Source organism: Eschscholzia californica, unplaced genomic scaffold (assembly GCF_041429995.1).
Source record: "Eschscholzia californica isolate CP2 unplaced genomic scaffold, dmEscCali1.0.p SCAF_3, whole genome shotgun sequence".
NCBI lineage: Eukaryota > Viridiplantae > Streptophyta > Magnoliopsida > Ranunculales > Papaveraceae > Eschscholzia > Eschscholzia californica.
In genome coordinates this window covers 46,961,093-46,986,020 of record NW_028238420.1, presented here as the reverse complement: position 1 = coordinate 46,986,020, position 24,928 = coordinate 46,961,093, and the positions used below count along the sequence as shown (strand labels likewise).

The following is a 24,928-nucleotide window of genomic DNA, read 5'->3' as shown; positions in this document are numbered from 1 at the left end:
TAAAATAAGAAAGTAATTGTTTTGGTTAACAAGTAGATTTTTCAAAATATTATTGATTGAATCACTGGTTAGGGAGACGTCACTTAAATTTTTTGAGTGAAAAACGTACCTATTTAGTAAATTAAACAATCTAGCGTATGTTAAATTCGTCGGTTGTGTCTGTTCCTGTTAAGGTGGAATTCTATATTATTCTTTATGCACGATTCACGAACCAGTTAAAAGTTAAAACTACAAGAACCAATTGTGAAATGCTTTCCAGATTTTCAATTAACAGATGTGTGTACATGTCAAGATCTCATGAAATAGATACACTTGATTTACTACAACTAATCAGACACGATCTCTTCTTTTTCACAATTACGAACTAATTTTATTCCAACAATGCTTTGTACACCTTCGGCAAAGGCTTTTGATTACTAAATTAGACGTTTTTAACGACACAAAATAGCGCAGCTTTTGATAATGCATAACAGTGACGCTTTTGTTTACACTACACAATACTGCAGGGATTGGCAGTTTAGGTTCATTGTACTCTATTATAAGCGACGATTTAAGGATATTTGTATTTCCACTTTGGGCAAGTATTAGCTAAGAGACTGTTAGCAATGCCTTTAGCTCACTATTTTGCATACACTACTAGAGGCACATTTTCCCCTATACTTTTAGGGACGTATACCTACATTATAGCAATACTTTTATACATTAGCCATGCTTCAAAAGACATTTTTCTTCCACTACACCTCATTATTTTTACCTTCCTAACGACACTTACGTTAACGGTGCTTTTTCGCGTGTGCACCTTTAGTGACACTTTCACGTGCATTTGACCCGATTTTTGGGAATACTTTAGTTACACTTGTAGGCAACCCTTAAATAGAAGCAAACATCAACCATTGAATCAAAATGGTAGGCAGAAAGCAAAAATCTTGAAATTTCAAGTGTCAAATAACCTAATTTCCAAGCTCACAACAGGAAGAGAAATCTAAGGCAAAGCATAGTGCAAGGGAGATGCTTTCATGAAACTTATTAGCTTATTTGTGCAAACACTTAAAACACAATAGCCCTAGTGCCATTCTGCATCTAAATCTTAAACCTGGCTGAGAGCGTACTAAATCTTATGCCTAACTAAATGTCAAATAGTTCACTTTTTTGATTTATTTGGTGTTGTCAAGGAAACAACAACTCGACACGAGAACGTTTACATGAGATATCGTCCTACGTTAGGACGCATTACTCGGGCGATACACATTTCCAGATAGCCATGTATCAATGCATTATAACATCAAGAGAAGAAGATTTTGAGAAAAAAACATACAGAAAATGAACATCTAGATTTAATTTCAAAACGGATATTTTATTAGATCTCCATTTGAACAGAAATCAGTCGCCTCTCGTTATTACCCAACCCTCTCTTTTATTTCATCCATTTGATCAGATCTCGTCCATTCCATCTTAAAAAAAGGAAAGGCTACTTACAGTCTAGTTCTTATTATTTGGGGCTGATTACAGTCGAATTCCAATTAACCCTAGCTAGATTCTGATTTTGACTGTTGGGATTAGGGCGAGAGAGATAATGCTGAGGAAAAACCCAATCAAGTTCTTGTTTTTTAGGGCTGATTACAGTCCAATAAAGTTCTTGTGTACAATAGCTGCTAGAGAATCAACTCCAACTAAAACCTGGAATCGTTCATCGACTCAAAATCAGAAGGAATCAATTGATTTCTCTCCACTATATCATAAGCTCTCTAAGTTGAATTCAACCAAAGGAAGTGTGGCTGAGGTCATGAACCAATGGATTGGGAATCATCAACGTAAACCTCTTAATAGATTCGAGATCAGTGGTTTTGTCGAACAACTACGCAAATTAAAGCATTTTAAAACTGCCATTCAGGTGATTCATCTCTTTTCACTTTCAAAATTCTCATTTTTTTTATACCCCATAGTCTCAATCGATGTCTAAGTATTTCTTCCTCTGTAAATTTTTGTAATTGTAGTCAATTAATTATTTGGGTTGTGTTCATTTTCTAGATTTATTTTGGTTTGAATTAGGGTTTCAATCAAACACTGTCTATCTATATAGAATACTAGGAATGAGTATCATTCAGTATAATGAAAGCCTGTGGTGGGTCTAACAAGGATTGGACTCTAATGTGTAATTCTGGTTTTGGTTAGAGAATTTCTTATCTTGTTTTTGATTTCTTGTACCAACACAGTTGCTGGAATGGATGGAAACGAGGGGTATGCACTTATCGTATGGTGACCATGCAAAACGAATCGATCTTCTTTGGAAAATTGAGGGAATTGTAGCAGCAGAGAAATATTTTATGGAGATTCCGAAACCTGCAAAGAACAAATTCACCTACGGTTCGCTTTTAAACTGTTTTTGCAATGAGAAACTTAAAGAGAAGGCGACAAAGCTCCTACAAGAGATGAAGACACTGAACATCGAGTCAAATGCTTTTGCCTATAATAGCCTAATTGTTCTACATATGAAGTTAGATGAACCCGAGAAAGTATCAGCTCTAGAACAAGAAATGAGGGTAAGAAAAATAGCCCCAAACATTTTTACTTATAATTTGTTGATGAGTAGTTATGGGTCATTAGAAGATATTGAAGGAGTAGAAAGAATTCATAAAGAGGTGGAGGGGACAAGTGAAATTAAGCCTGACTGGTCCTTTTATTGCAACCTGGCTGGAATATATGTTCGAGCGGGTCTCTTTGAGAAGGCCGATTCGGTTCTTAAAGATATTGAGAGAAAAAAGATGCTTCGGGAACGAGAGGCCTTCCATTTTCTTCTTAGCTTATATGCAAATATGGGTAATAGAATAGAGGTTAATAGGATTTGGGAGTCCCTAAAATCTTTATATCCGAAAATCACCAATGCAAGTTATCTCACAATGCTTCAAACGCTAACTAGATTGAATGATTTGGATGGAGTCAAGAAATGCTTTGACGAATGGGAATCAGTACAAGATGGTTATGATATAAGAATGATTAATGCTGTTATCATTGCTTACCTCAGACACAACATGATTGAAGAAGCGAAGTCTCTTCTAGCTCATGGTTCACAGAGATATAAACCCAATTTTTCTACTCATGTTTTATTCGTCGATTTCTATCTGAAGAACCATGTCATGGATTCAGCTTTGAAGCACATGGAGGTTGTTTCCCTGAACTTAAAGAAGAAAGAAACACCTATTTACCGAGAGAGGGCTAATATTTTGCTCAAGTATTTCGAGGAAGAAAAAGATGTTGAGGGTGCTAAGAAATTCTGTAATGTCTTGAAGGTTGCTAACTGTCTAGATCAGGATGTTCATAATTTTATGCTTCAAATATATAATCCAGCTGAAAAAACAGAACCTCATATCCATCAAGGGGTGGAAGTGGATGCAGCTAAAAGCGAAAAACGGGTCGAATCTGTCTGTACAGAATAAGCCTCTTAGTGGTGTCAATTGACATTTTCAAGTACTGGTTAATGGTAATATCGTCTGATCAAGCGTAGAATTTTGGGATCAGTTTAAAATCAAAGAGCAAATTTTAGGGATCTTTTAACATCAATGTCAATTTTGGTTACTAGTGATGATAATTGAAACACTGCACTGCAGAACTCTTAGTTTCTCAATGATTCTTTCTCTTCTTTTCTGCAAAAATATAGAGAACAAATCGGTGGCAGAACCTCAAACCCTAATGAGAATTTTATTTGATTACCCCAAATCCTAATTAACTTACCCATGCATAGAGATGTTGAGGATCACTGGCAGAATCTCTACAGTTCTGTCTTTTCCATTTGACTTCGCCGAATGACCGTCTGTTCGAGCTTGAATTAGACTCTTCATTTTGTTCCTAAGAGTTATTTGAGCTGCTAGAACTTTGCTTCTCTTCGTCATTATTGACTGGAAGAGTTTGGTGAAACTATGTAGTCTTGTTTATGAGCTTTTGGGAGAGCAATCGCGGTATGGATTACACACAATATTGATCGTAGCTAAAGACACCAGCTGAAGTTAATGGAAAATGAGAAATATGATAGGGTTTAAGGATAAGAGGTAACTTTCTTTTTGTGTTCTTATTCTGTCTTTACTTTAATGTGATCGTATCTAAATCATTGCTTTAAGCGGTTAAAAAACCTAGCGCGTAATTAACATTTGATGTCTGGGTTCGTAAATGACTTATATGTAAATATTGTCTGATCAAGTGTAGAATTTTGGGATTAGTTGTAAGCCGAAAAAACAGAACCTCATATCCGTCAAGGGGTGGAAGTGGATGCAGCTGAAAGCGAAAAACTGGTTGAAGTTGGCTATACAAATTAAGCCTCTTAATGGTGCCAAAGTTTGTTACATTTTCAAGTACTGGTAAATGGTAATATTGTCTGCTCAAGTCTAGAATTTTGGGATTAGTTGCAATCGAAGAGCCAATTCTAGTGATCTTTTTAACATCAAAGTCAATTTTGGTTACCTGTGAAGATAACTGAAAAACTCCATTGATTCTGTAGCATTCTTAGTCTCCCCTTGATTCTTTCTCTTCTTTTCTGCAAAAATATAGAGGAAAAAAAAATCTGTGGCAGAACCTCAAACCGTAATGAGAATTTTGTTTGATTACCCCAAACCCTAATTAACTTACCTTTGCATAGCGACGTTGAGGATCATTGGCAGAATCTTTACTTTTCTGTTTTTCCCGTTTGAGTTGAAGGTTTGTTCGAGCTTGAATTATACCTTTGCTTCTCTTCGTCTTCTTGATGGGAAGAGTTTGGTGAAACGACGTAGAATTGTTTATGAGCTTTTAAGAGAGGAATTGCAGAGTGGATTACAGACATTATTGATCTTAGCTAAGACACCAGCTGAAGTTAATGGGAAATGAGAACAATGGTAGGATTTAAAGGATAAGAGGTAACTTTCTTTTTGTGTTCTTATTTGTTTTGTACTTTTGGTTGAATCTTCAATGTGATCGTATCTAAATTATTGCTTTAAGCGGTTAAAGAATATGACACGTAATTAACATTTGATGTCTGGATTCATAAATGAGTTATATGTTAATAAATTGTGTCATTTTATCAATTTATCGAACTCGATTTGATTTATGTTTTGTTGTGTTCATGCTGCTTCATTTTCCTATATTGGGTTTGAAGTATGATCTTTATTGAAGAATATATATGTATGTATGGATTATGTCGTCTTTTTAATTGAATTAATTATGGTTGCAAGTCATGTTGAAATAAATTGATATGACGAACATACTCAAGAAGAACACTTCTGGTTTTCGGGCTGCCTGTATAAGACTAGATATATCCCACCCATATTCAAGACGCTCTTCGACGTAAACCATGAAAACAATGGCAAGGGAGCTCCCACCTAGGAGAATCTAGTACTGTTACCATTAAACACTTGAATGGCAACATAGAGGTAGATTTTGTAACATCTAAAGACAAACAAATACAAATTCGAGAAATGAAATGGCATCAACCTTGTATCATCTACATAGCTGAGCTTATGAGTAACAACTACATAAGAAAAACGTGTATATAAAACTAGCCCATTCTACTATCTCAATCGATCTATAATTTCATAACAAATTCATGAGACTTACATCTTCGGAAACCCTAGTTTTCTTTTTAGGACTTCCGATCATGTCAATGTTATGCTATGTAAATTTACGGATGGAACATGATGTCCGAACAGGTGTTACAAAACCTTTACTTTTCGACGGTAGTTCATCTTTTGAAGGTTCTTTACTGTGTGTTCCTATTACACGCACTCTTATTTGGGTTTAGAGAGCAACCGAAATTTGGTTAGGAACTCATCATGAAATTTATATATTTAGTTTTGGTTAAAAATCATTTTTATTTTTTATTGAATTATTGAACTGGTGCAGTGTATTTATTATGAATTGCACAATAGTTTCCCTTGTTTTCCTCCGGAATTATACTTGTTTATTTAAGGATTCCTTGGATATTGAATTAGTGCATGGCCAAAAAACATTATACTCAGATTGAAGTTATTTGGATTATTGTCAATTATATATATATATATATATATATATATATATATATATATATATATATATATATATATATATATAAGCAACATAGAAGTGCTACGACTTATAGGAGAACGAGCGGATTGGAATAACAGATTTAGTGTTTCGATGGATGGCTTACTGGCAGGTTGTGATTGAAGAAGTAATCGATATAAAGTTGATTGAAATCCAAGCGTTCCCTAAGTTGTATTCATGGAGGGAAAATTTGAAACAAGTACAAGAGAACATATATGACCATGAGAAGATATTAGCTCATTTCAAAAGCTTTGAGGCATATGTTTTTGAAAAACTAGTGTATTGATTGATTCACTTCTCACTTATTTCAAAATCTATATGTATCTTGAACTACACACTGCTCTTCTATTTTACTTTAATGTGTTTTTAGTTCAGGTCTGGCTAGGTCTATTTTTTCAGGCTTCCATATTGGTTTTCATTCTCACTTGATGGTATAAAATGGGGAGGTCTCTACTCTCTAGACCATCAGTTAGGGTTTAAGGGTAGCTATTCTTTTTCCAAGTTCACTATTTAAATCATCAGAGCATGGTAAAAGTAACATTAAAGCTATTTGGAAGATGGTCAAGTCCTTTTTGTTTACAGAGTTATTTGGGTTTTGAAACTCAAAAGGTGTGAAATAAGAATACATAGTTGCCCACTCTGTCTCCAGGCCTATATAGAGAGGAAGATAGGGTGGAGAATGAGAAACATAGAGAGTGCGAAAGATCGTATAAGAGAAATCGAAGAAGAAAGGAAGAAGAGGGAGTGAGACTTAATTAAGGTTATATTAGTTTCATAGTTTGATTTGTTTCCTGATTCACAATTAAAGCTTCGAAGAAGAATTCCGTTGACATTAGGACGGGCCGAGGAAGGAAGTTGCGGATAAGACAGGTAAAATTCACTAATGAGAATTAAGGTTATATTAGTTTGATTTGTTTCCTGTTGATCACACTTTAGGAGACTAGTCTGGAAGTAACCCTTAAAAAACTCAAAATCCTCCACCACTCCCAAAATTGAGGAATCCTTTCTTGATTCCTCCTCTATCAACCACACTCCACCCACACAACTTCAATCTTCGTTGTAGGGACATCCCGAAATCAAACCATCATCTTCTTTGGAAATCAATCTTCAAGTTGTTAGAGTTTTATTTATGTTTTAATGGTGAAAAATCATCAAAAAGAACGAAAACTTAATTCTTATTCTAACCTAAACGTTGGAGATAGAAGAATCACCATCTAGAAAGGTATAGAAACATTTCATAATCTTGGTTTCGAGTGTTTTTTCAATAGAAGTGGGGCATTAGTTGGAGAGTAAAAACCTTCGAAGCAACAAATCAGACGCACCAAGATGTACGAAGGCCCTCCGACATATTAGCGAGGTACACATTGATATTTTGTAGAATATATCGATTAGTGTCTCTCTCTCTAATAGGTCAACAAAATAAAATCCTCTCCACATCCGGCCAGGGTTTCCTCTCTTTCTCTAATCCAAGATCATTTTGTAGTGGCACGATTTGGTTTGTGGTGGGGGTGTTCAGATCGCGGTGGTCTGTGGTGGTGTTTTTTTAAAATTTGCCATGAGATGAGGCCATTGACATTTGGAATTTTGGAGGGGCGCAACAAACAAACTGGTTTGTGGGCGCCCCAAAATTTTCCAGTTGTGACTCTGAAGGCACCCTTCTTTCTTACTCCGGTCCACCATTGCTTTTGGCCTTTTTAGACTTCGAATTAAGCAAAGCTTTGTTCTCTTTTGCAGTAAATTTATAAGCCAGATATAGCTCTGTACAAACTAAGCGACATTGGGTTGGAGTAAAGCAAATTCTTCGATATCTTAGAGGAACAACTGACCTAGGACTATTTTATTCAAAGAATATATCTGGTGATTCTCAAGTGAAAGGATACACGTATGCGGGTTATATTTCTGATCCACACAAAGGAATTTCACAGACAGGCTATGTATTCGCAAGCGGAAGTACACCTTTGTCATAGCAATCTAATAAACAAACTATGTCGGCAACCTCATCTAACTATGCAGAAATTATTGCTCTTTATAAAGCTACAAGAGAATGTGTATGACTCAGAACCTTTATTGAACACATTAGAAGCTCAAGTGGTCTTGTCTCCATCACAAATTCTCCCACAATTACACGAAGATAATTCTGCATGCATCCCTCAGATCAAAGAAGGACATCAAGGGCGACAAAACTAAGCATCTCTCCCCGAAGTTGTTTTACTCAAACCATCTCCAGAAGAATAATGAGATTGATATCCAGAAGAATCAATCATGTGAGAATTATGCTGACTTGTTCACCAAGTGTTTGCCTACTACAATGTTAAAAAAACTAGTAGAAGGCATCAGTATGCGATGTGTGAATAATATGACGATGTAAGAGTACATCAGTCTATCTGATTTTCGTCAGGGAGGGACTATTATCTAATGGAGATTTCTGCATCATTAGACTGGATATCTACGCTCTGTACTCTTTTTCCTTCGTCCAATTTTTGTCCCAATGGATTTTTGTGACAAGGTTTTAACGAGGCAGTATTTTCTGTATCCAGCGTCACTCTGAATATCTTCTATTGTACTCTTTTTCCTTCATCAGATTTTGTGTATCCAGTGTCACTCCTAAAATCTGAATTTTTCAAATTTTTTCCGAATATCTTCTATTGTCACTCCGAATAGGAAGGTGTTATAAGTGGTGTGGCGCCATGTGGTGCCTTTAGTATTGCCTATCTATTAATTATGTGGCTGCCTATAGCTAATAACCTATTGGAGTAAGAGGTGGAGGCATCAATTACTTGGTGAAGTTTTGGTTGAGACCGTTTGGAGATTGATTAAGCAGTCTAAGGACACTTAAACTTCTCTCAGGTGTTGTTTGTTTTTTTTTTGTCTGAATCTGAATTTGCTGAATATGAATTGGTCCCAATTAGATGTTTGTTTTTTAAATCTGAGTTATTAAGTCTGAATTGAGAATTTGACTTTATTACCCCTGATTAATATATTGATTAATAAAAAGGTAAAAACCTAATAACTAGGGTTTCTATCTCTTTCTTCTTTCAAACGAAAGCCTCTCATGTCAGTAACCTAAAGCCTCTCACCAGATTTCTCTCTCTCTAACCCTATCGTCGGATTTCTCTCCCTTTAACCCTCTCGCCGGATTTCTCTCTCCCTCTAACCCTCTCGCCGGATTTCTCTCTCCCTCTAACCCTCTCGCCGGATTTCTCTCTCTCTCTAACCCTTTCGCCGGATGATAAAGAAGCTAGGGTTTCATAAACTTTCAAACCCTTGCAAGGGGTAAAGAAATCAGTTAAGGTTTTGGAAGAAGCCATTAATAAAGCTATAGAGAAGAAGAATAATGAGGGGCGGAATGAAAGGCAGATGAAAGGTGGTGTTATTTGTTGTTCTGGTCGTAGTATGTGGTGGTTGTGGTGCGTGGTGGTGTCGGTGTTGCGATGGTGGTGGTGGTGGTAGTGGTAGTTTGACCTGTTTATCTGTTGTGGTAGTGGTTTGTGGTTTATGGTGGTGGTCTGACTTTGTTGGTGGTTTATGGTGGCGGTGGTGGGGGTGGTAGTGGTAGTTTGGCCTGTTTCTCTGTTGCGGTGGTGGTCTGACTCATGGCGGCGGTGGTCTGACTTTGGTGGTGGTTTATGGTGGTGGTGGTAGTTTGGTTTGTTTCTCTGTTGTGGTGGTGGTCTGACTCGTGGTGGTGGTAGTAGTCTAACTAGTTATAACTAGGTATTTTAAAATTTAGCAAGGGCAAATACGTCTTTGTCGAATTTTCAGATCTTGGACTCACATTTCAGACTTGTTTTGAAGTCTGAAATGTATTGACCTCTATTCAGCCAATTCAGAGATGTCATAAATTCAGATAAAATTTCAGATTTACTTAAAAATAAAAACAAACATCTGAATCTGAATTGGGTTCCAATTCAGATTTCAAGTCTGAAAATTTTAAAAAACAAACCGCACCTCAGTGTGGGATGTTAAAAAACATCACAGATTAGACCTAGTAGTTCCAATGTCTTGAAACTTGACCAGTCCGCAGGAGCCGAGCAGAAAAAAAAGAACACCTGTAGTGTAGATGCTCCCAATTTTCCTTTACAGACTTATCAAGTTCTATGGGCGCCTGTCAAATATGGCGCCCATAAGATTTCAGACACTTTCAGTACCTTGAGAGTAATAAAAGAAGAGACACGTGTGGAAATAAGAAAGACACGTGTGAAGCTAATCATCTTCAACTTCACACTAAAGAGCTAGTACCAACTGACACGTTCAAATAGTTCAACAAAAAAAAAAAAAAACTGACACGTTCAAAATTATCTCCTCCTCTTTGTCACTATTCAAAATTTGTCCATCTTTCAATAAATGAGATCAATCTAGACTAATCTTCCAAATATTCTATTCTATTCTATTCTATCTACTTAAAAAGAAGAAGAGGAGGAAGTTGAGAAAAACTAGCTAGTGGTATTTTCAGAGAGAGGCAAAGATGGCTGTGGGAAAGAATATAGCAGCTCCATTGTTGTTTCTAAACTTGATACTGTATATTTGTGTCTTGGGTTTTGCTAGTTGGAGTCTCAACAAGCTCATCAATGGCATCACTAACTACCCTGGTAAGTTTATATATTAACATGCATGTGTGAGTAGCTAGGTGGGATTTTGCCTTCATGGGTGGGTCATTTTAATTTGGAGTAATCTAATCTAATTTGATTTTTTGTTTTTGGGTTTTGTGAAAATTAACTACTAGGGTTTGGAGGGAATGGAGCAACAATGTTCTTCTTAATATTCTCAATAATGGCAGGAGTAATAGGAGTAGCATCAAAATTAGCAGGTGGTAGTCATATGAGAGCATGGAGAAATGATAGTTTAGCAGCAGCTGGTTCTTCATCAATTGTTGCATGGGCAGTTACTGCTTTAGCTGGTGGGTTAGCTTGTAAGCAGATAGGTATAGGTGGTCACAGAGGTTGGAGACTTAGAGTTCTTGAAGCACTCATGATAATTTTAACAGTCACTCAGTTACTATATGTGTTACTTATTCATGCTGGTGTTTTTAGTAGTAAATATGGTCCTGGGTATAGGGACACTGATTATGGTGGTGCTACCCGGTCTGAGCAGGGCCATAAAGGTGGTGGTGGTGGTGTTGATGTTGGTTCTAGGGTTTAATTATAACTTGTAAATTATTTCATGTTTGGTGGTGGCTTAGTGTAAATTATGCTGAGTTTGTTTATGATAATATTATAAGTAATAAAGTAGTGTTTATGAATGTTCTTTTCCATTAGTAGATCGAGTGTCTTTCTGTCTCAATGGATTCAGCCTAAACTCAAGTGTTATGAGAGATTGGAATATTGACTCGTATTTGAGAGATGGGAGTCTTAATTAGGAGGGACGGGAGTGTTAATTAGGAGGGGTATAATCTTGGAGACAAGGCTGGAATAGTACATTATGATTATAACATCCAATAAGCACTTCTAGAGTGTCTTGTTGAGATATCTATAATTATATGTAATTTAAAATAATTAACTATTTCGTTACAAAAACTATCGAGATATCTATAATTATATGTAATTTAAAATAATTAATTATTTCGTTACAAAAACTATCATATTACACGAGTTTAAAATTTTATATTAGATACGAAAGAATTGATGATCTTTATTTTTCGTCACTTATGAATGAATATCTCAATTTGAAATCGACGCTCTCCGAGTTTTGCATGCCCCTTGGGTTCTTGTGTCACTTCAGACCTCAACTCAGATCTCTGGAATTCGGGTGGGACAGCAGTCTCAGATTTTTTTTTTGTTGGGCAGGACACGACTATCTTGGCACTTGTGTCAATTCAGACCTCAACTCAGATCTCTTGGCACTTGTGTCAATTCAGACCTCAACTCAGATCTCTGCGCAGCCGGATGCAAACAATGTGGAAAGGGATATAGTTTGAAATTTGAATAAACATCTACACATTTATTTACACTCAAAATAAGTGACTACATATAAATATATATACGCCCTTGTATATGTGAAACTTGGCTGTCGATAAAGAGAGCTCCGATAAAGAAAAAGGTTGACTAACTGATTCATATGTTACGAATCAACAAAAGAAAAAAACAAGCCAGCTAACAGTTTTCAAAATCAAACATAGAAAGACCTTCATCATCCATGTCAGGAGCCGAGACAAAATCCAACTGAGATGGAACTGAATTAACTGCAGAATCAGGAGTGATCTGATTGGACAAAGAATCAATCAAGTGATCCAAGTCTGATTCAATATGGTTCGAGCTCTGATGAGACTGATAAGTTGTTCCTGTAACAGGTAATGGGTTTGAAGGTGGAAGCAAACCTGGAGTTTGGGATGCTCCTGATCTTGGCAAAGAGTCCTCATTTGCTATATCGCCTAACCAACCGTAGTCAAGATGCAAGATTTGTTCTGTAACATCAGGAATAGCACAATGATCTCAATGCATATTGTTGTGGTCAAATGGTACTGAATTATATCCTTGAGGTTGATGATAAGATGTCTGACCTGAAAAAATGGTAGACTGATTTGGCTGATAAGAGTAACCACGATGAGCTCCAGTTTCAGAATCAATAGCATCTTGAACCCAAGTCTGGTCTCTTTGAGCGTGAATTCCATAAATATGATTATTGGGTGTCATGTAAGTTCCTGGAGGTTGTGAGTATGGATCTTGATGGAAAGCTTGATCTCTTTGACTGTGAATTCCATGATCATGACGATTAGGTGCCGCGTAAGTTCCTGGAGGTTGTGAGTGAGGATCTTGATGGAAAGCTTGATCTCTTTGACTGTGAATTCCATGATCATGACGATTAGGTGCCGTATAAGTTTTTGGAGGTTGTGCCTGTGGATCTTGATGGAAAGCTTGATCTCTTTGACTGTGTATTCCATAATCACGATGATTAGGTGTCGTGTAAGTTCTTCCTGCCTGTAACTTGTGCATGCGTTCATGGCTGTGAGCTGAATTATAGTAACTATATCTGTTATTCGGTGAAGAACCACCATTTCTCTTAAAATTACTTTCGGGAGGAGCAAAATGAGGGCCCAATCTCACCGGTTCTCTTCTCACAGTATTATTGTTACCTGTCCGAGCAGGCGTAGTCTGCATTCTGTTAATGTGATGGGGGGGCCTGTTGCTGCTGACTGAAACCTGGCAAGGTCTTCGACTTATGATATTGGGGACCCCATAGTCTTTGGCGATTGAAGACCCAGTATGAACTGTGCTCAATGAGACGGGGCGTACTGGTAGAGTCCCATGGCCCAGAGGTTGAGAGAGAGGTACTGTTGGCCCTGACTTATGCATAGTTTGTACAGTTGAGATAGTAGCCTCAAAATGCTTCCGCAATAGTGGTTGTGGAATTTTACTTGCTGGAGGTAGTGCCATGTTCTGTTTGAAACATTTCCTCTGCATTTTCCATGTTTCATCCTTATCAGTTGAATGACAATGGTCAGCTTTGGAGATACCACTGCCCCAGAAGGCACATGGAGCACGAGTGTCGCAAACATAGCAGTGACACTGCATTTACCAAATTTAACGATCAAAATACAAATAGTAACGAGCAGGTCTTAACAAAATGTAACGAGAGAGAGAGAGAGAGAGAGAGAGAGAGAGAGAGAGAGAGAGAGAGAGAGAGAGAGAGAGAGAGAGAGAGAGAGAGAGACCTGCCCACAATATTTTTCATGCGGTGAGCTGCTGAAAGGAAATATAGCGCAGAGATGTCTAGAGTGAGGATAATCTCGGCATGCTAGCTGCGGAAACATAGATTAGCCAACTATCAGAAATTCAGAATCACTTGAAGAATATTACAAAAATTAAATCGACAATTAAATAAATAATTTCAGCACTGTCCCCACATTGATTTTGTGCTATGCAAATGATCAATCTTGGCCAAATTATGTTAACAATATGTGCAATGAAATTCTTACAAGCATGATTTAGAAAGCAACAGATTGAAGTGTAGTTAATTCAAGTATACCACACTGTGATCTTATTATCGACAGGGTAGCTATCAGACCGAGAAAGAAAACAAATCAATTATGTGTATGAATATATAAAACATAGATAAAATAATCCCAAAATGATGGAGAAAGAAAGCTTATTTTTACAAAAATGACAAGCTTCAATAATCCTTGATCAATCTCTCGCATAAAGAGGCCTGCCATAGAAACAGAAAATTTGGGACCTGGATGAGCCAAAAGAAATGATGATCCTCATCTGAAGCACAAAGCAATGAAGTATTTACTGTTTCGTACGATCCGCATCCAAGCAAATTGACAGGCAATATGTTACATTCAGTACATCTGCATATGTATGACACTAAACACAGATTCTGTACTTCAGAAAATTCAGAATTTTAGATTTACATTATTTGCCTGAGAGCAAAATATTATTCCACACGGAGTCGAAAGAGAATGTGCTTCTCTCGAAGTGGTCCACATGAGAGTTATCTCAGACAAGCTGTCTGAAATCTGGCCGTCTTTCTTTTTCTTCTTATTGAAGATATACCCATCTAGAATACTTTAACTGAATTAGTGAACTAAACATAGATTCCCAAAACGCTCTCCTAGGCCCTGAGCAGACTAATATTTCGAGACTCGAACTTGTTTAGCCAAAAACCACATGCCATCATCCCAAATGTGTGTTAAGCTCCTAGATATCAGTTTGCATCATGCAAGCTTTTTATCGATATTAAGGTGACATACTATGAAATGTCATAAAACTTATTCGCTCGCTCTCTCTTTCTTCCAGCACCTCTTCCTTCTCATCACATTCATACGTCTTGTTACATTACGACTTATCCAGCACCACATGAGGGTTAAATCCTTCCACACCAAGTTCTAAGTATTATGGCTTATAATGCCTTAATCTCCAAATTCATTGTAGAAGTGTTTGAGTAAATGAAGCTTTCATGCACATTGAGCCTCAAAAATTAAGATCAACTCGTTCCCACTTTGAATCATTATTAACACGATCAGCAAAATCGAACTACTCAAGATTAAAACTTTCAATGGATTATTTAGTGAACATGCGTAATTAGTGTTATCAAAAGGGGGGAAAATGCTTAAATGAGTAAATTAAGTTTAAGAAAACAAACCTGCCCTTTTTCACCAACAATTAGCAACTCATCAGATCCATTCTGATTATTATCCACAACTGATACTTGAGAATCTGGATCCTTATCCAAGATCAAGCAATCATCATCAGAATCATCCCTAACTATAGCAGACTTTGTCAAATCAGAAATCTTACTACTTTTCTTCTGTGTCGTCGAATTCCTTGAAATCTCAGCGACAAATACAACATCGTCTGAATCCTCTTTTGTGCTTTCAGCAGTATCAAGCAATTCCGATAGCCAATCAATTTGATCTTGGCTTGGTTCATCCCAATTGTTGCCATCTTCATCAGAGCTAATTACGAGAATTCCAGAGTCCGAATTCATCATTTTAAGTGAAAAAAACTAGGTTTACTAATGAAAAAAATTGAACCTTTTCATAGGTTTCTTATACCTAATAATACCTTCCTAACAAAATCGATCAAATTTCTAGCTCTGTACCGGGTAAAAAACATGAAATTTTCTGTCTTTGCATCTCAAATCCTACAAAAAGAAACATAGGAAGAGGAGTAACTACAGACGACGACAATGGAGTCAACTGAAACCCTAATTTCGGGACTTGAGAGGGTTTTCGCGTTTGTATGGATGGATTGCCCTCTTTGGAGCCAACTTACACACCGTGAGCAATTTTGGGCACTGAATTAGAGCCCAAGCCGTTGTAACCCCCATTTGGGGAATTTACATACACACACATATTTAGGGCTTTTTTTTTTTTAATTTCAAGTTGAGGGATATGTGTGTGTGCATATAACAAAAATGTTAAAATGTTTTCTGCATATAAAATTTCTCAACCCATTTTTCAACAACTAGGAATTTTTTTTTTGTTAAAATAAAACCAGAGTTATACAATGCTCTGAACATCTAGAGTCTCATTCCAAATGCGTCTACAGTTGTTCTTTCTGCTCCATTTAGTTATGACATCGGCCTGTTTGTTGCTTTCTCTTGGCGTAGAAGAGAATATAATTCCGTAGAATGCTTTTTGGAGCTCCGTTGAACTTGGTGCGTGCTGTGGAGGAGCGGTTGATCACGTTCATGCTGTCGCTTTCAATGTGAATATGCCTGAGGTTTAGTTCTTTAGCCCATTGCACAGCTTTGAGTATCGTTATGGTATCACATTTCTCTGTGTTTTGACCTCGGATTGTATCTGATAATGCTTTGATGAACTTCGCTTTATGGTCACGTATAATGCAGCCTATAAGGCTATACCTGCGGGTTCTGAAAAATAGTGAAAGAAGCATCAACATTAATTTTAACGAAGGGTGCATTGGGAGGGTTCCATTGGGGAGTTTGCTTTTCCTTTTTCCTGGTTTTTGTTATTGCTTTCATAATTTTTGTGGGTGTGGTTTTGATTCTTGTGATTATGCTCATCTGAGTTGGTGGCTGGTTAGAGAAGCATTTCTCGCATCTCGCTTTCCAGAGGAACCATATGATTTTAGCGAAGATGTTTGATATTTCTTCGTCTAAGTCTTTCCATGTAAGAATCCATTCTTTGACATCTGAATTTCATCTGTTTTGACATTAAAGTAAAACCAAATAGTTTTTTTTTTAAAAAAAGACAATGAAGTAGAGCATGTAAGTGTGATTCCGTATAAGCACAGTAGGGACAATTGTAAGTATTTCCTATAAATTTACCAATTTTACCCCGAACGGTTAAACTATTCGTACAACATTTTCATAGAAATAGTTTGATCCTCGGCGTCGTATTGATATGTCATATGAAATTCCAGTATATTCTTTCAGTATTAATTTGGTTACCTGAGGTTCTTAAATAATAATACATTGAGCTGATGGTGTAGTTGCCTGATTTTGCTAAGGGCCATTTTGCTTCATCTTCTTTGTGAACCTGCAGATTAATACTCATAATCGCATTAGCAATATCAGAATTAAAACAATGATTAATGAGGTTAACAATCCAAGTATTCTGGTTGATGAGTTGGGCTACCTGACTAATATCCACGTTACGAGGATTTTGTATGGGTGGGGGTGGTCGGGTATCTAGAAATCCTGTCAAATGTTAATATTGGTACCATGATTGATATCCCAAAAGATCAGTCCAGAGATTTGAGTGTAATGTTTGTGGAGGGATTTCCAAAGCCAGAAGTGGTGAGCGGGGGAGGGGGGGTGTGTGGTTTGGGTAGTATTTGCGTTTAAGGATTTTGACCCAGAGAGCTTGATGGTTATTTATGGGATTCCACGCTAATTTTTCTAGGAAGGCTTGGTTATCCAGGTTGGGGAGGCAAAAACTTAGCCCCCCACATTTGCGAGGGAGGCAGATAAAAGACCAGTCGATTGTGTGAATGGTTTTGGATTTTCTCCACCCGAAAGACCTTTGTAAGGTCTCAATGATATTGCTAATACTTTTAGGAAGGGTAAAGCACTGCATTTGGCTCGGGAAACGACCGTCGCGATTGTGGAAATGACAATCGAGCGGCAAACTTGATATAGAAGATTTGTGTGCCATTTAGAGAGTTTGCACTGGAATTGCGTCAGCAGGGGAGAAAATACTTGCTTTTTGTTGGGTCCAATAAATAGATTTGTACAACTAGGAAATTAGTCACCGAAAAAAAACTACAACTAGGAAATGCTATCTACGCTTCCAGCTTTACCTGATACACTCCCGCTTAAATCAATTTATATCCTCGCACTAACTTTTCCTATACAAACACATGTCAGTCAAATGCTTTGATCAGTTTCTATCGGTAACATGAAACCGATTCTATACTCAAACAATCAAAAATATGAAACTAATGTGTAACATAAGGCATCGGTACAGTCATACCGACAGATAACAGAGAAAAACATTTGAAGTGAATTTTAAAATTTTTGTTAGTAAGATGAAACTGTTGATATACTTAAACTGACAGAAAGATGAAATTATGTAGGAGTATAATATAAGGCATCGGTACAGTACTACCGACAGATAACTAAAAGCAACATTTGGTAAGAATTTTGATAAGTTTTCCTATGGCAGTAAGATAAAACTGATATGTTTTATTACTAATTGTAGCTTCTTGTCGGCCTATAATGCAATATGTCGGGTTGGTACATCCGATAGGTTACCTTTATGAAGTTTTTGCTTTCCAAGAATAACACCACTTTCATTGAAAAGAAAACTTAATACGAAAATTCATAGATTTCTCTTTTACATGATTTTCACCATTAAAACACCAATAAAAAACTTAAATAAAAGAATTTCCGTGGAAATAGATATTTTCGCCGTTCGATACGAAGTATAATTTCATAGCTTTAATTCCCTAGAGAATCTATTTCCATGAAATAGCCCATTTTTAATTCCTTGCTCCCCCCTCGGAATTAGCTTCCGTGAAAAATCAAAAATATTTTAATATATTCGGGTACCTAAAACCTAATATTTATCACCATATATATCAAAATGACATTTTTACCCAAACATTTAACAAAACAAACTTTTACTTATACATTTGGCACATGACATTCTTGACCCTCTTACTAAATGGCATGTTATAAAGTTGTCAAAACAACATTTTGACTTTATGTAGTCAAAGTTACATTTTGCCCTTTTATAATATCAAATTGACACCTTCCTTTATGTTGTTAAAATGACATTCTTACCCTCGTATTATACCAAAATGACAATTTTGCCCTTATGTGGTATGAATGACATTCTTACTTTTATCTTGTAAAAATATTTTGTCTGCACTTTTATATTAAAATGACATTTTTATCCTTTTATATTAGTAAAATCTCTTTTTGATCCATACGTTGTCAAAGTTACATTTTTATTTTGTTTTATTAACAGCTTGACATTCTTACTCTTAAATTAGCAAAGTGACACAAGTGTAAATAATTTTGACAACATAAAAGTAAAAATATAATTTTGTCAACATAAGGGTAAAAATGTAATTTGAACAACATAAGGGTGAAAAAGAAATTTAGCAACATCAGGGCAAAAATGTCATTTTGACAACATAAAGAGTCTATAAAAGCTCTTAATGGAGTATTATATTCGTAGAAGTTTTTTTTTTTTTTGTTAAAAGTTCGTAGAAGTTAGTTGTCAACCAAATAACAGATTTTGTGTTTCCACGAAATAATAAATGACAAACAAACGAAAGAACTCTTGTTTCCACGGAATAAATTCGATGGAAGACTTTCCATGGAAACCTTTCATTTCTATTGAATTATTTCCCTGAGATCAAACACAACATTAGAAGAAAATGGTTGTTTGATAGAGGATGTTTTGAGCGACAGGAAAGCTTTAAGTGGTGAGTAGTGAATGCGATTGATAAAAGAACTAATTGAAGAATTTCAAGCTTTTGGGAATGGTAGAAATAATGGAGACATTCAGAGGTTTTATGAATAAGCTTGACCAATAATGAAGTGGTTTGAGTAGAATGTGACTTGGTCAAACAAGATTGACCAAGTCAAATCGAATGTGAGTGTGGCAAGTACAAAAATGTTGAGTGTATATAAAGTTCCCCTACAATGTTTGAACAGATGGAAGGGAAACTATAAGCGATCCAACTTTGCAAGCCTAAACTTTTTGCCTTCTCGACCGTCCAGTAACTTCCTAGTTAGATTTTTCATACTCCAATCACTACAAACTGCAATTCCTCCACCAAACACCAAACAATCTCATGAGAAATCATCTTTTTTTTTTATAAACTAACTATAATTAGGAATGTTGTGTTCGGCCGGAAAAGTGACAAGTTTTTATAATGTAGGGAAACGTAACAAAATTTTAGATTCATGATCGTATATAATAGACTGTCAAATACAGATTCCGAAAAAGTTATCAATTGAGCTATTCTTCTCTTGAAAGAAAAAAATTTAACAAGTAAAATTGAATGCATCAGATAATCTGAGAATAGAAAAAGGCTCACAGTAGGATACATTTGAATTTCGAACCAAAACAGCTAAGAACTTGATGAAAACTAATTAGGGATTAAATCGAAACGACCGCCTATGTTGTTGTCTACATGTGAATGACAAAGAGAAGAAGAAGAAGACTTTAGCCTAGAGATTGGGGGTGGTTTTGATTATTCTCTTCAAAAAGGAATTCTCTTACTAATATCATAACCAACTTCATAGTGTTCATCTATCTCCATCCTTTGTTCTTCCCAGCAACATATAATCAATATCTTCCAACTCTATGCTCTCAAATAATTTCTTTCGGCAGCTCCGAGTGAGAATATCGTCAACACCTTGGACGAATAGCTTTACCTTCTCTGCAATTGATTTGACGAAGGTTAGCCCCAAACTATCTGAATCAATCAACTTATCATCCATCTCTAGAATGCCTTTGCAGCTTTTATACATATGAGGATACGCATCTCGTATATCTTCCAAAGTAACTATAGATCTTCCGGCTAATTGCAAGAAAAACAAGCGATCAAATCCAATGCCTATCCGCACATCATGCTTCCATGCTAAAGCGATCAGTCTACCACAAAACCGGTAATATTCAAGCTGTTGAGAATCCACTGTTCCTGCAAACAGTACAAATATGGAACAAGTTGTTTAGAAAGATTAGCCTATAGAAAATGTTGTAGAATGACATGGCCAAAAACATGACAAAACAATTCAGAAGGTTGAAAAAATCATGAATATACATGCATTGGGATAGAGCCTCTGAGGGTCTTGTGGACTTAATACGAACAGAGAATTACGCGGAGAGAATAGATGTTGGCATATCAAGAGGAGCCACTGCTCGAAGACGTCAGGAGGACCTGCTGCTACCTCATTTTTGAACTGAAGGTTGATTCTACTCCTCAATGAAATGGGATTAGCGAGCCCAACATGTTCAAGAGAATCAACAAATAACTTGGACTTGTCAATGATCACCTGCAGATGGTCACCACTCTCGACCTCTTGATCAAGTAACGTCATAGTGATCAAATGTCTTCGAGATTCACTGTTTGATAAATTCTTGTGTCTAAGAAGCCATTGTTGATCATCGCCTCTCTTTGAATTCATAATAAGTTTATTTATTGAATCTCGGTGAGCATATAAGCAAGAAGAGAGACTCTCTGCTGCAGGATGATACAACTTAGAAATCTTGTCTAATTCCTTAAGAATTGAGAGATAATAAGACCACCCATGATTAAATTTACATTGCTCAATACATCTTGTGTACTCAACTCCATCATCCATATAAGTTAGACCAGCATCAATGTTGTTGAGTAAGTCACTAAAACCAACATAAAATTGTTTAAGCTCTTCAACATATTGTTCCATGCCCACATCCGAAGAAGCCATCAGATTAACCAAGTCAAGTGATAAACCACCACCACCCATTCTCAAAGGTTCTTCTATTTTCGTACACATATGGACTGTCAGTATAGAAAAATCATTGATATCACTCTCGAATCGTGATTTTAAACCAGAGGCGACTTTGCAGAAACACGACTCCCTGATCAATTTCATATTCATGACCAATTGTGTTGTGACCTCCCTTATAAATGGGCTAAACATACTAACAAAATGTTGGGGTAATCCGTCGCAGAAAAATCTCCTAGTGTTAGTAGGACCAATTGATACTAATAAGGATTTAAAAGTTTGACGACAAGAATCGTACAATAAACGTTCTTCTTTCGAAGGCGTTGTTATTGTTTTCCGAAAACGTTTATAGAACTCTAAAATCGTACTAGCAAATCGATGTTGAATGGGTATAGGAAAAGATTGAATGTTAGGATAAAGTAATAAACGAATTGATACCTCCGCTATCTCTTTATTATTTTTAACCGGAGATTTGTACAAAGCAAACAAATAAACAGGCATTCCATAAAACTCAAATATTTCCATATGCTCAAGTTTCTTTCGATTTCTTGGTGTCATCTTCAAGTAGTTCATAATACCTTCTAAAACCAATTTTCCTCTGGATTCACAATCATCATCACCGCCATTAAATAGACATGAAATAGCACAATTCAACTTTCTCAGGAGTTGTCCTGCTTGGTAATGGCACTTCTTACTCATAAGGTCCTCAGCATAACCTGTGTATACTAAATTCATCATCTCCTAAATACAAAACCTGAAAATTAATACAACACTAGCTAACTGGTGAAGATGATCAATTTTATATTCTAACTTAGATTTGCAAAATCTTTCTTCTACCATCCGGCTAGACTATTAATTTGGGTAGGAAAGCAAAATGGGACTCTTTAGGTATTGGTTTTTGTAACATGAGACTATTATGCCTAAAAAGACATAAAGGCGAGAAAACAACTTGTTTTTGTAAAAACGTGGAAGTTTTATTTTGGACTAAATTCAAAATTGACTCCCTTTTAAATTTGGGTCCATTTCTAAAAAAATTATAGCTACTTTAGAGGAAACTAGGGGGGCCAAATAGAATACATATAAAAAAATTAAAAACACTTCATCTCTCCCTCTCTCTCTCCTCCATCTCATCGTCTCTTTCCTCCACATCATGTATCTCGCCACCTCATCATCTTCTCCGATGAAGGTCGTCGGTCAGCCAAATTTTGCAGCGACCTTCAAATTTTTTTTTATCTTTCTCTCTAATTTATCTCCCCCTCTCTCTCCCTATCTTTCATCTCTCTAAACTAATCTCTGATCTCTTTAATCTCTCTAACTAATTTCTCTCTCTCTCATCTCTTTGTAATTCTGGCGAAGGGGGGAGAGAGAAATTAGAGAGAGAAAGAGAGAAATTAGAGAGGGAGAGAGAAATTAGAGAGAGAGAGAGATCAGTTAGAGAGAGGGAGATTAAAGAAAGAATCGAGGGAAAGATAAAAAAAAAGGTTTGAAAGTCGCTGGAAAATTTGGTCGGCCGACGTCCTTCATCGGGGAAGATGATAAGGTAGAGAGATACATGATATGGAGAAGAGAGGCGATGAGATAGAGGAGAGAGAGGGAGAGATGAGGTGTTTTTTATATGTATTCAATTTGGCCCCCTAGTTTCTTCTAAAGTAGCTATAATTTTTTAGAAATTGACCCGAATTTGAAAGGGGGTCAATTTTGAATTTATAATCATTCTTATAAGAAGGGTAAATATGGAAGCAAAAAGATTAACCATAAAAGTTAAGTGACGGTGTTAACAAAAGGTAGTGGTGGCCAACGGGTCGTGTCGGCACGGAAACGGACTGGCACAACCCGTTTATAAGGCAACACGACACGGCACGGAACGTCACGTGTCGTGTCGTGCCGACCCGTCACGGGTCAAGCGGGTCGTGGCGGGTCTGGGGTTTTAAGCTCCCAGACCCGTCAACTACGGCACGTTAGGAACGGAAACACGACAGGCCACGACCCGTGGCGTTCCTAACCCGCCACGGCACGCTAACCCGTTAGAAACGGGTACTTAAGTTAATATTACTGTTATTTTGTTGAAAAAAGTTGTTAATTGATAAAATTAATAGTTAATAAAATTATTAAGTAGTAAAATAAAAATGGATTCTAAAGTTTAAACAAAGATCACAACGTTTGACTAAAAATTATTTAGTACTTTCTTTTGCTACGTTTGGCAACAGTTGGCCCATTAGCCACAACCCGACACGAAAACGGCTGGGACCGCCACGGAAACGGCACGACAACGGGTAGGTCGTTGTCATTGGGTGTTTCTGTGCCAAGACCTTGTAGTCTAGGCACGACAAGGCACGACACGGCTCAAAGCCTTGCCTGGCGTGGTTGTGGCGTGTCTAACACGCCACGACTGTCAAACGGACCGTGCCGCCACGACACGGCCCGTTGGCCACCACTAACAAAAGGGGGCCAAATTTAAATTTACGAAAAATAAAGGGTCACAAAGGAATCTGGTCACAAAGTAGCGGGCCAAATAGGAATTAACTCTAAATTTATATATTGGAGCATAATCTGATCCTAAACTTTTGACCGCATTTATGATTTCCCCATCTATTAGATACTCTACCCTGATGGGCGCCAAATCATATCCTACCAAGCTTAAGTCGGAAGCTAATTCCAAAAAATAGTACCTTTCACAAATTGTTTGGGAAGTATTTTCGATTGGGCAGTTCTTTTTTAAACCAAATTGCTGGTAACTCTATTGCTCTTTTTCAATTTGGAATCTTCAAATAACTTTTGGTCTCATATCCAATTCGATTGCTAAGTATTTTCAATATGTTTTTTCATAATTGTCATGGCTCTTAATCAATTCCTAATCTGCTTTTATGGTTTGATTATTGATGGAAAGATTTTGATTTTGGGTTTATGTGTTTGGTATGTATGTTTCTATCTGGGAATTGAGTTAGGTTTTGGACATTAGTTTAAGAAAAATTTGGAGGGGATATAGGCTTTAAACACTTTTAAACCCTCCATATGGTGATGCAACCCTAACCATCTTAAAGAATATGGATCAGTAGTAGATTACAATATGGATAGTGACCTTTTTATTATGCTACTTATGTTACGTTATTTATATAACATCCTTATATTATATAAAAATATGATAGCTCCCTCTTATATATGTCTTGAGATTTCGCTGCCAATGTCGTTCGTGTTAGTTTTTTCAAGGGGTTTTTTGTATAATTAATTGATCTCTTAAAAAGAAAAGAAGTTATGCATGGCAACCAATCTTAAAAGATACCCAAAGATATATGTACAGAGAGAAACTAAAATGTATCTATACAGAAAAGATAAATGCCTAAGTGGTAGATGAGTATAATTACTTGTTGCACAAAGTAACTTGAAAATGGGTAATTTCTTTTCAAGTGATTTTATTTTATATATAATAATTTGTTTCTTTGATAAAGAAAGGAATCGTTGCGCAACCTATCTATACAAATACTCAAAGATATTTGTACATAGCGAGTAAGATGTATCTATAGACGATAAA

General features: G+C 36.5%; 4 protein-coding genes across 19 annotated transcripts; 2 read left to right on the top strand and 2 right to left on the bottom strand.

The window, feature by feature from the left end:
• Positions 1 to 1,138: 1,138 nt before the first annotated feature.
• LOC147550961 (pentatricopeptide repeat-containing protein At1g02370, mitochondrial-like) lies at positions 1,139 to 6,423 on the top strand. Of its 14 annotated transcripts, none has more exons than XR_015237151.1 (5): positions 1,228 to 1,891; positions 2,214 to 4,043; positions 4,212 to 4,356; positions 4,687 to 4,883; positions 6,158 to 6,423. XR_015237151.1 is itself a non-coding variant. In XM_086666930.1 (2 exons), exons 1-2 carry the CDS (start codon positions 1,574 to 1,576, stop codon positions 3,432 to 3,434), a joined length of 1,539 nt encoding a protein of 512 aa, XP_086523056.1. In that variant the 5' UTR covers positions 1,139 to 1,573; the 3' UTR covers positions 3,435 to 5,051. The 14 variants fall into 14 exon arrangements, 1 of the variants encoding a protein (XP_086523056.1); XR_015237146.1 differs by having other exon boundaries at positions 4,198 to 4,356; XR_015237148.1 differs by having other exon boundaries at positions 4,193 to 4,356.
• Positions 6,424 to 10,391: 3,968 nt separating this feature from the next.
• Positions 10,392 to 11,284, top strand: LOC147550960 (membrane protein PM19L-like). The gene is made up of 2 exons (XM_086668750.1): positions 10,392 to 10,634; positions 10,769 to 11,284. Exons 1-2 carry the CDS (start codon positions 10,511 to 10,513, stop codon positions 11,182 to 11,184), a joined length of 540 nt encoding a protein of 179 aa, XP_086524876.1. The 5' UTR covers positions 10,392 to 10,510; the 3' UTR covers positions 11,185 to 11,284.
• A 677-nt stretch (positions 11,285 to 11,961) lies between these two features.
• LOC147550959 (uncharacterized) lies at positions 11,962 to 15,869 on the bottom strand. 3 transcript variants are annotated; one of them, XM_086668747.1, is made up of 4 exons: positions 15,127 to 15,869; positions 13,694 to 13,780; positions 12,542 to 13,547; positions 11,962 to 12,445 (listed from the first exon to the last, which is right to left on the bottom strand). In XM_086668747.1, exons 1-4 carry the CDS (start codon positions 15,472 to 15,474, stop codon positions 12,135 to 12,137), a joined length of 1,752 nt encoding a protein of 583 aa, XP_086524873.1. In that variant the 5' UTR covers positions 15,475 to 15,869; the 3' UTR covers positions 11,962 to 12,134. The 3 variants fall into 3 exon arrangements, with proteins under 3 accessions (XP_086524873.1, XP_086524875.1, XP_086524874.1); XM_086668749.1 differs by having other exon boundaries at positions 13,694 to 14,187; positions 14,275 to 15,811; XM_086668748.1 differs by having other exon boundaries at positions 13,694 to 14,187; positions 15,127 to 15,799.
• A 4,050-nt stretch (positions 15,870 to 19,919) lies between these two features.
• LOC147550958 (E3 ubiquitin-protein ligase UPL5-like) lies at positions 19,920 to 22,247 on the bottom strand. The gene is made up of 2 exons (XM_086672075.1): positions 20,733 to 22,247; positions 19,920 to 20,609 (listed from the first exon to the last, which is right to left on the bottom strand). Coding segments are annotated over exons 1-2 (1,407 nt in total). The 5' UTR covers positions 22,138 to 22,247; the 3' UTR covers positions 19,920 to 20,607.
• Positions 22,248 to 24,928: the final 2,681 nt, after the last annotated feature.

Coding starts and splice junctions, on each gene's coding strand:
- LOC147550958 (XM_086672075.1), bottom strand. CDS start 22,137: ATGATGAATTTAGTATACACAGGTTATGCTGAGGACCTTATGAGTAAG.
- LOC147550960 (XM_086668750.1), top strand. CDS start 10,511: ATGGCTGTGGGAAAGAATATAGCAGCTCCATTGTTGTTTCTAAACTTG. Junction 10,635..10,768: donor TGGCATCACTAACTACCCTG/GTAAGTTTATAT, acceptor ATTAACTACTAG/GGTTTGGAGGGAATGGAGCA.
- LOC147550961 (XM_086666930.1), top strand. CDS start 1,574: ATGCTGAGGAAAAACCCAATCAAGTTCTTGTTTTTTAGGGCTGATTAC. Junction 1,892..2,213: donor ATTTTAAAACTGCCATTCAG/GTGATTCATCTC, acceptor GTACCAACACAG/TTGCTGGAATGGATGGAAAC.
- LOC147550959 (XM_086668747.1), bottom strand. CDS start 15,474: ATGATGAATTCGGACTCTGGAATTCTCGTAATTAGCTCTGATGAAGAT. Junction 13,781..15,126: donor TTGTTGGTGAAAAAGGGCAG/GTTTGTTTTCTT, acceptor ATGTTTCCGCAG/CTAGCATGCCGAGATTATCC. Junction 12,446..12,541: donor TCAGTCTACCATTTTTTCAG/GTCAGACATCTT, acceptor CTGATGTTACAG/AACAAATCTTGCATCTTGAC.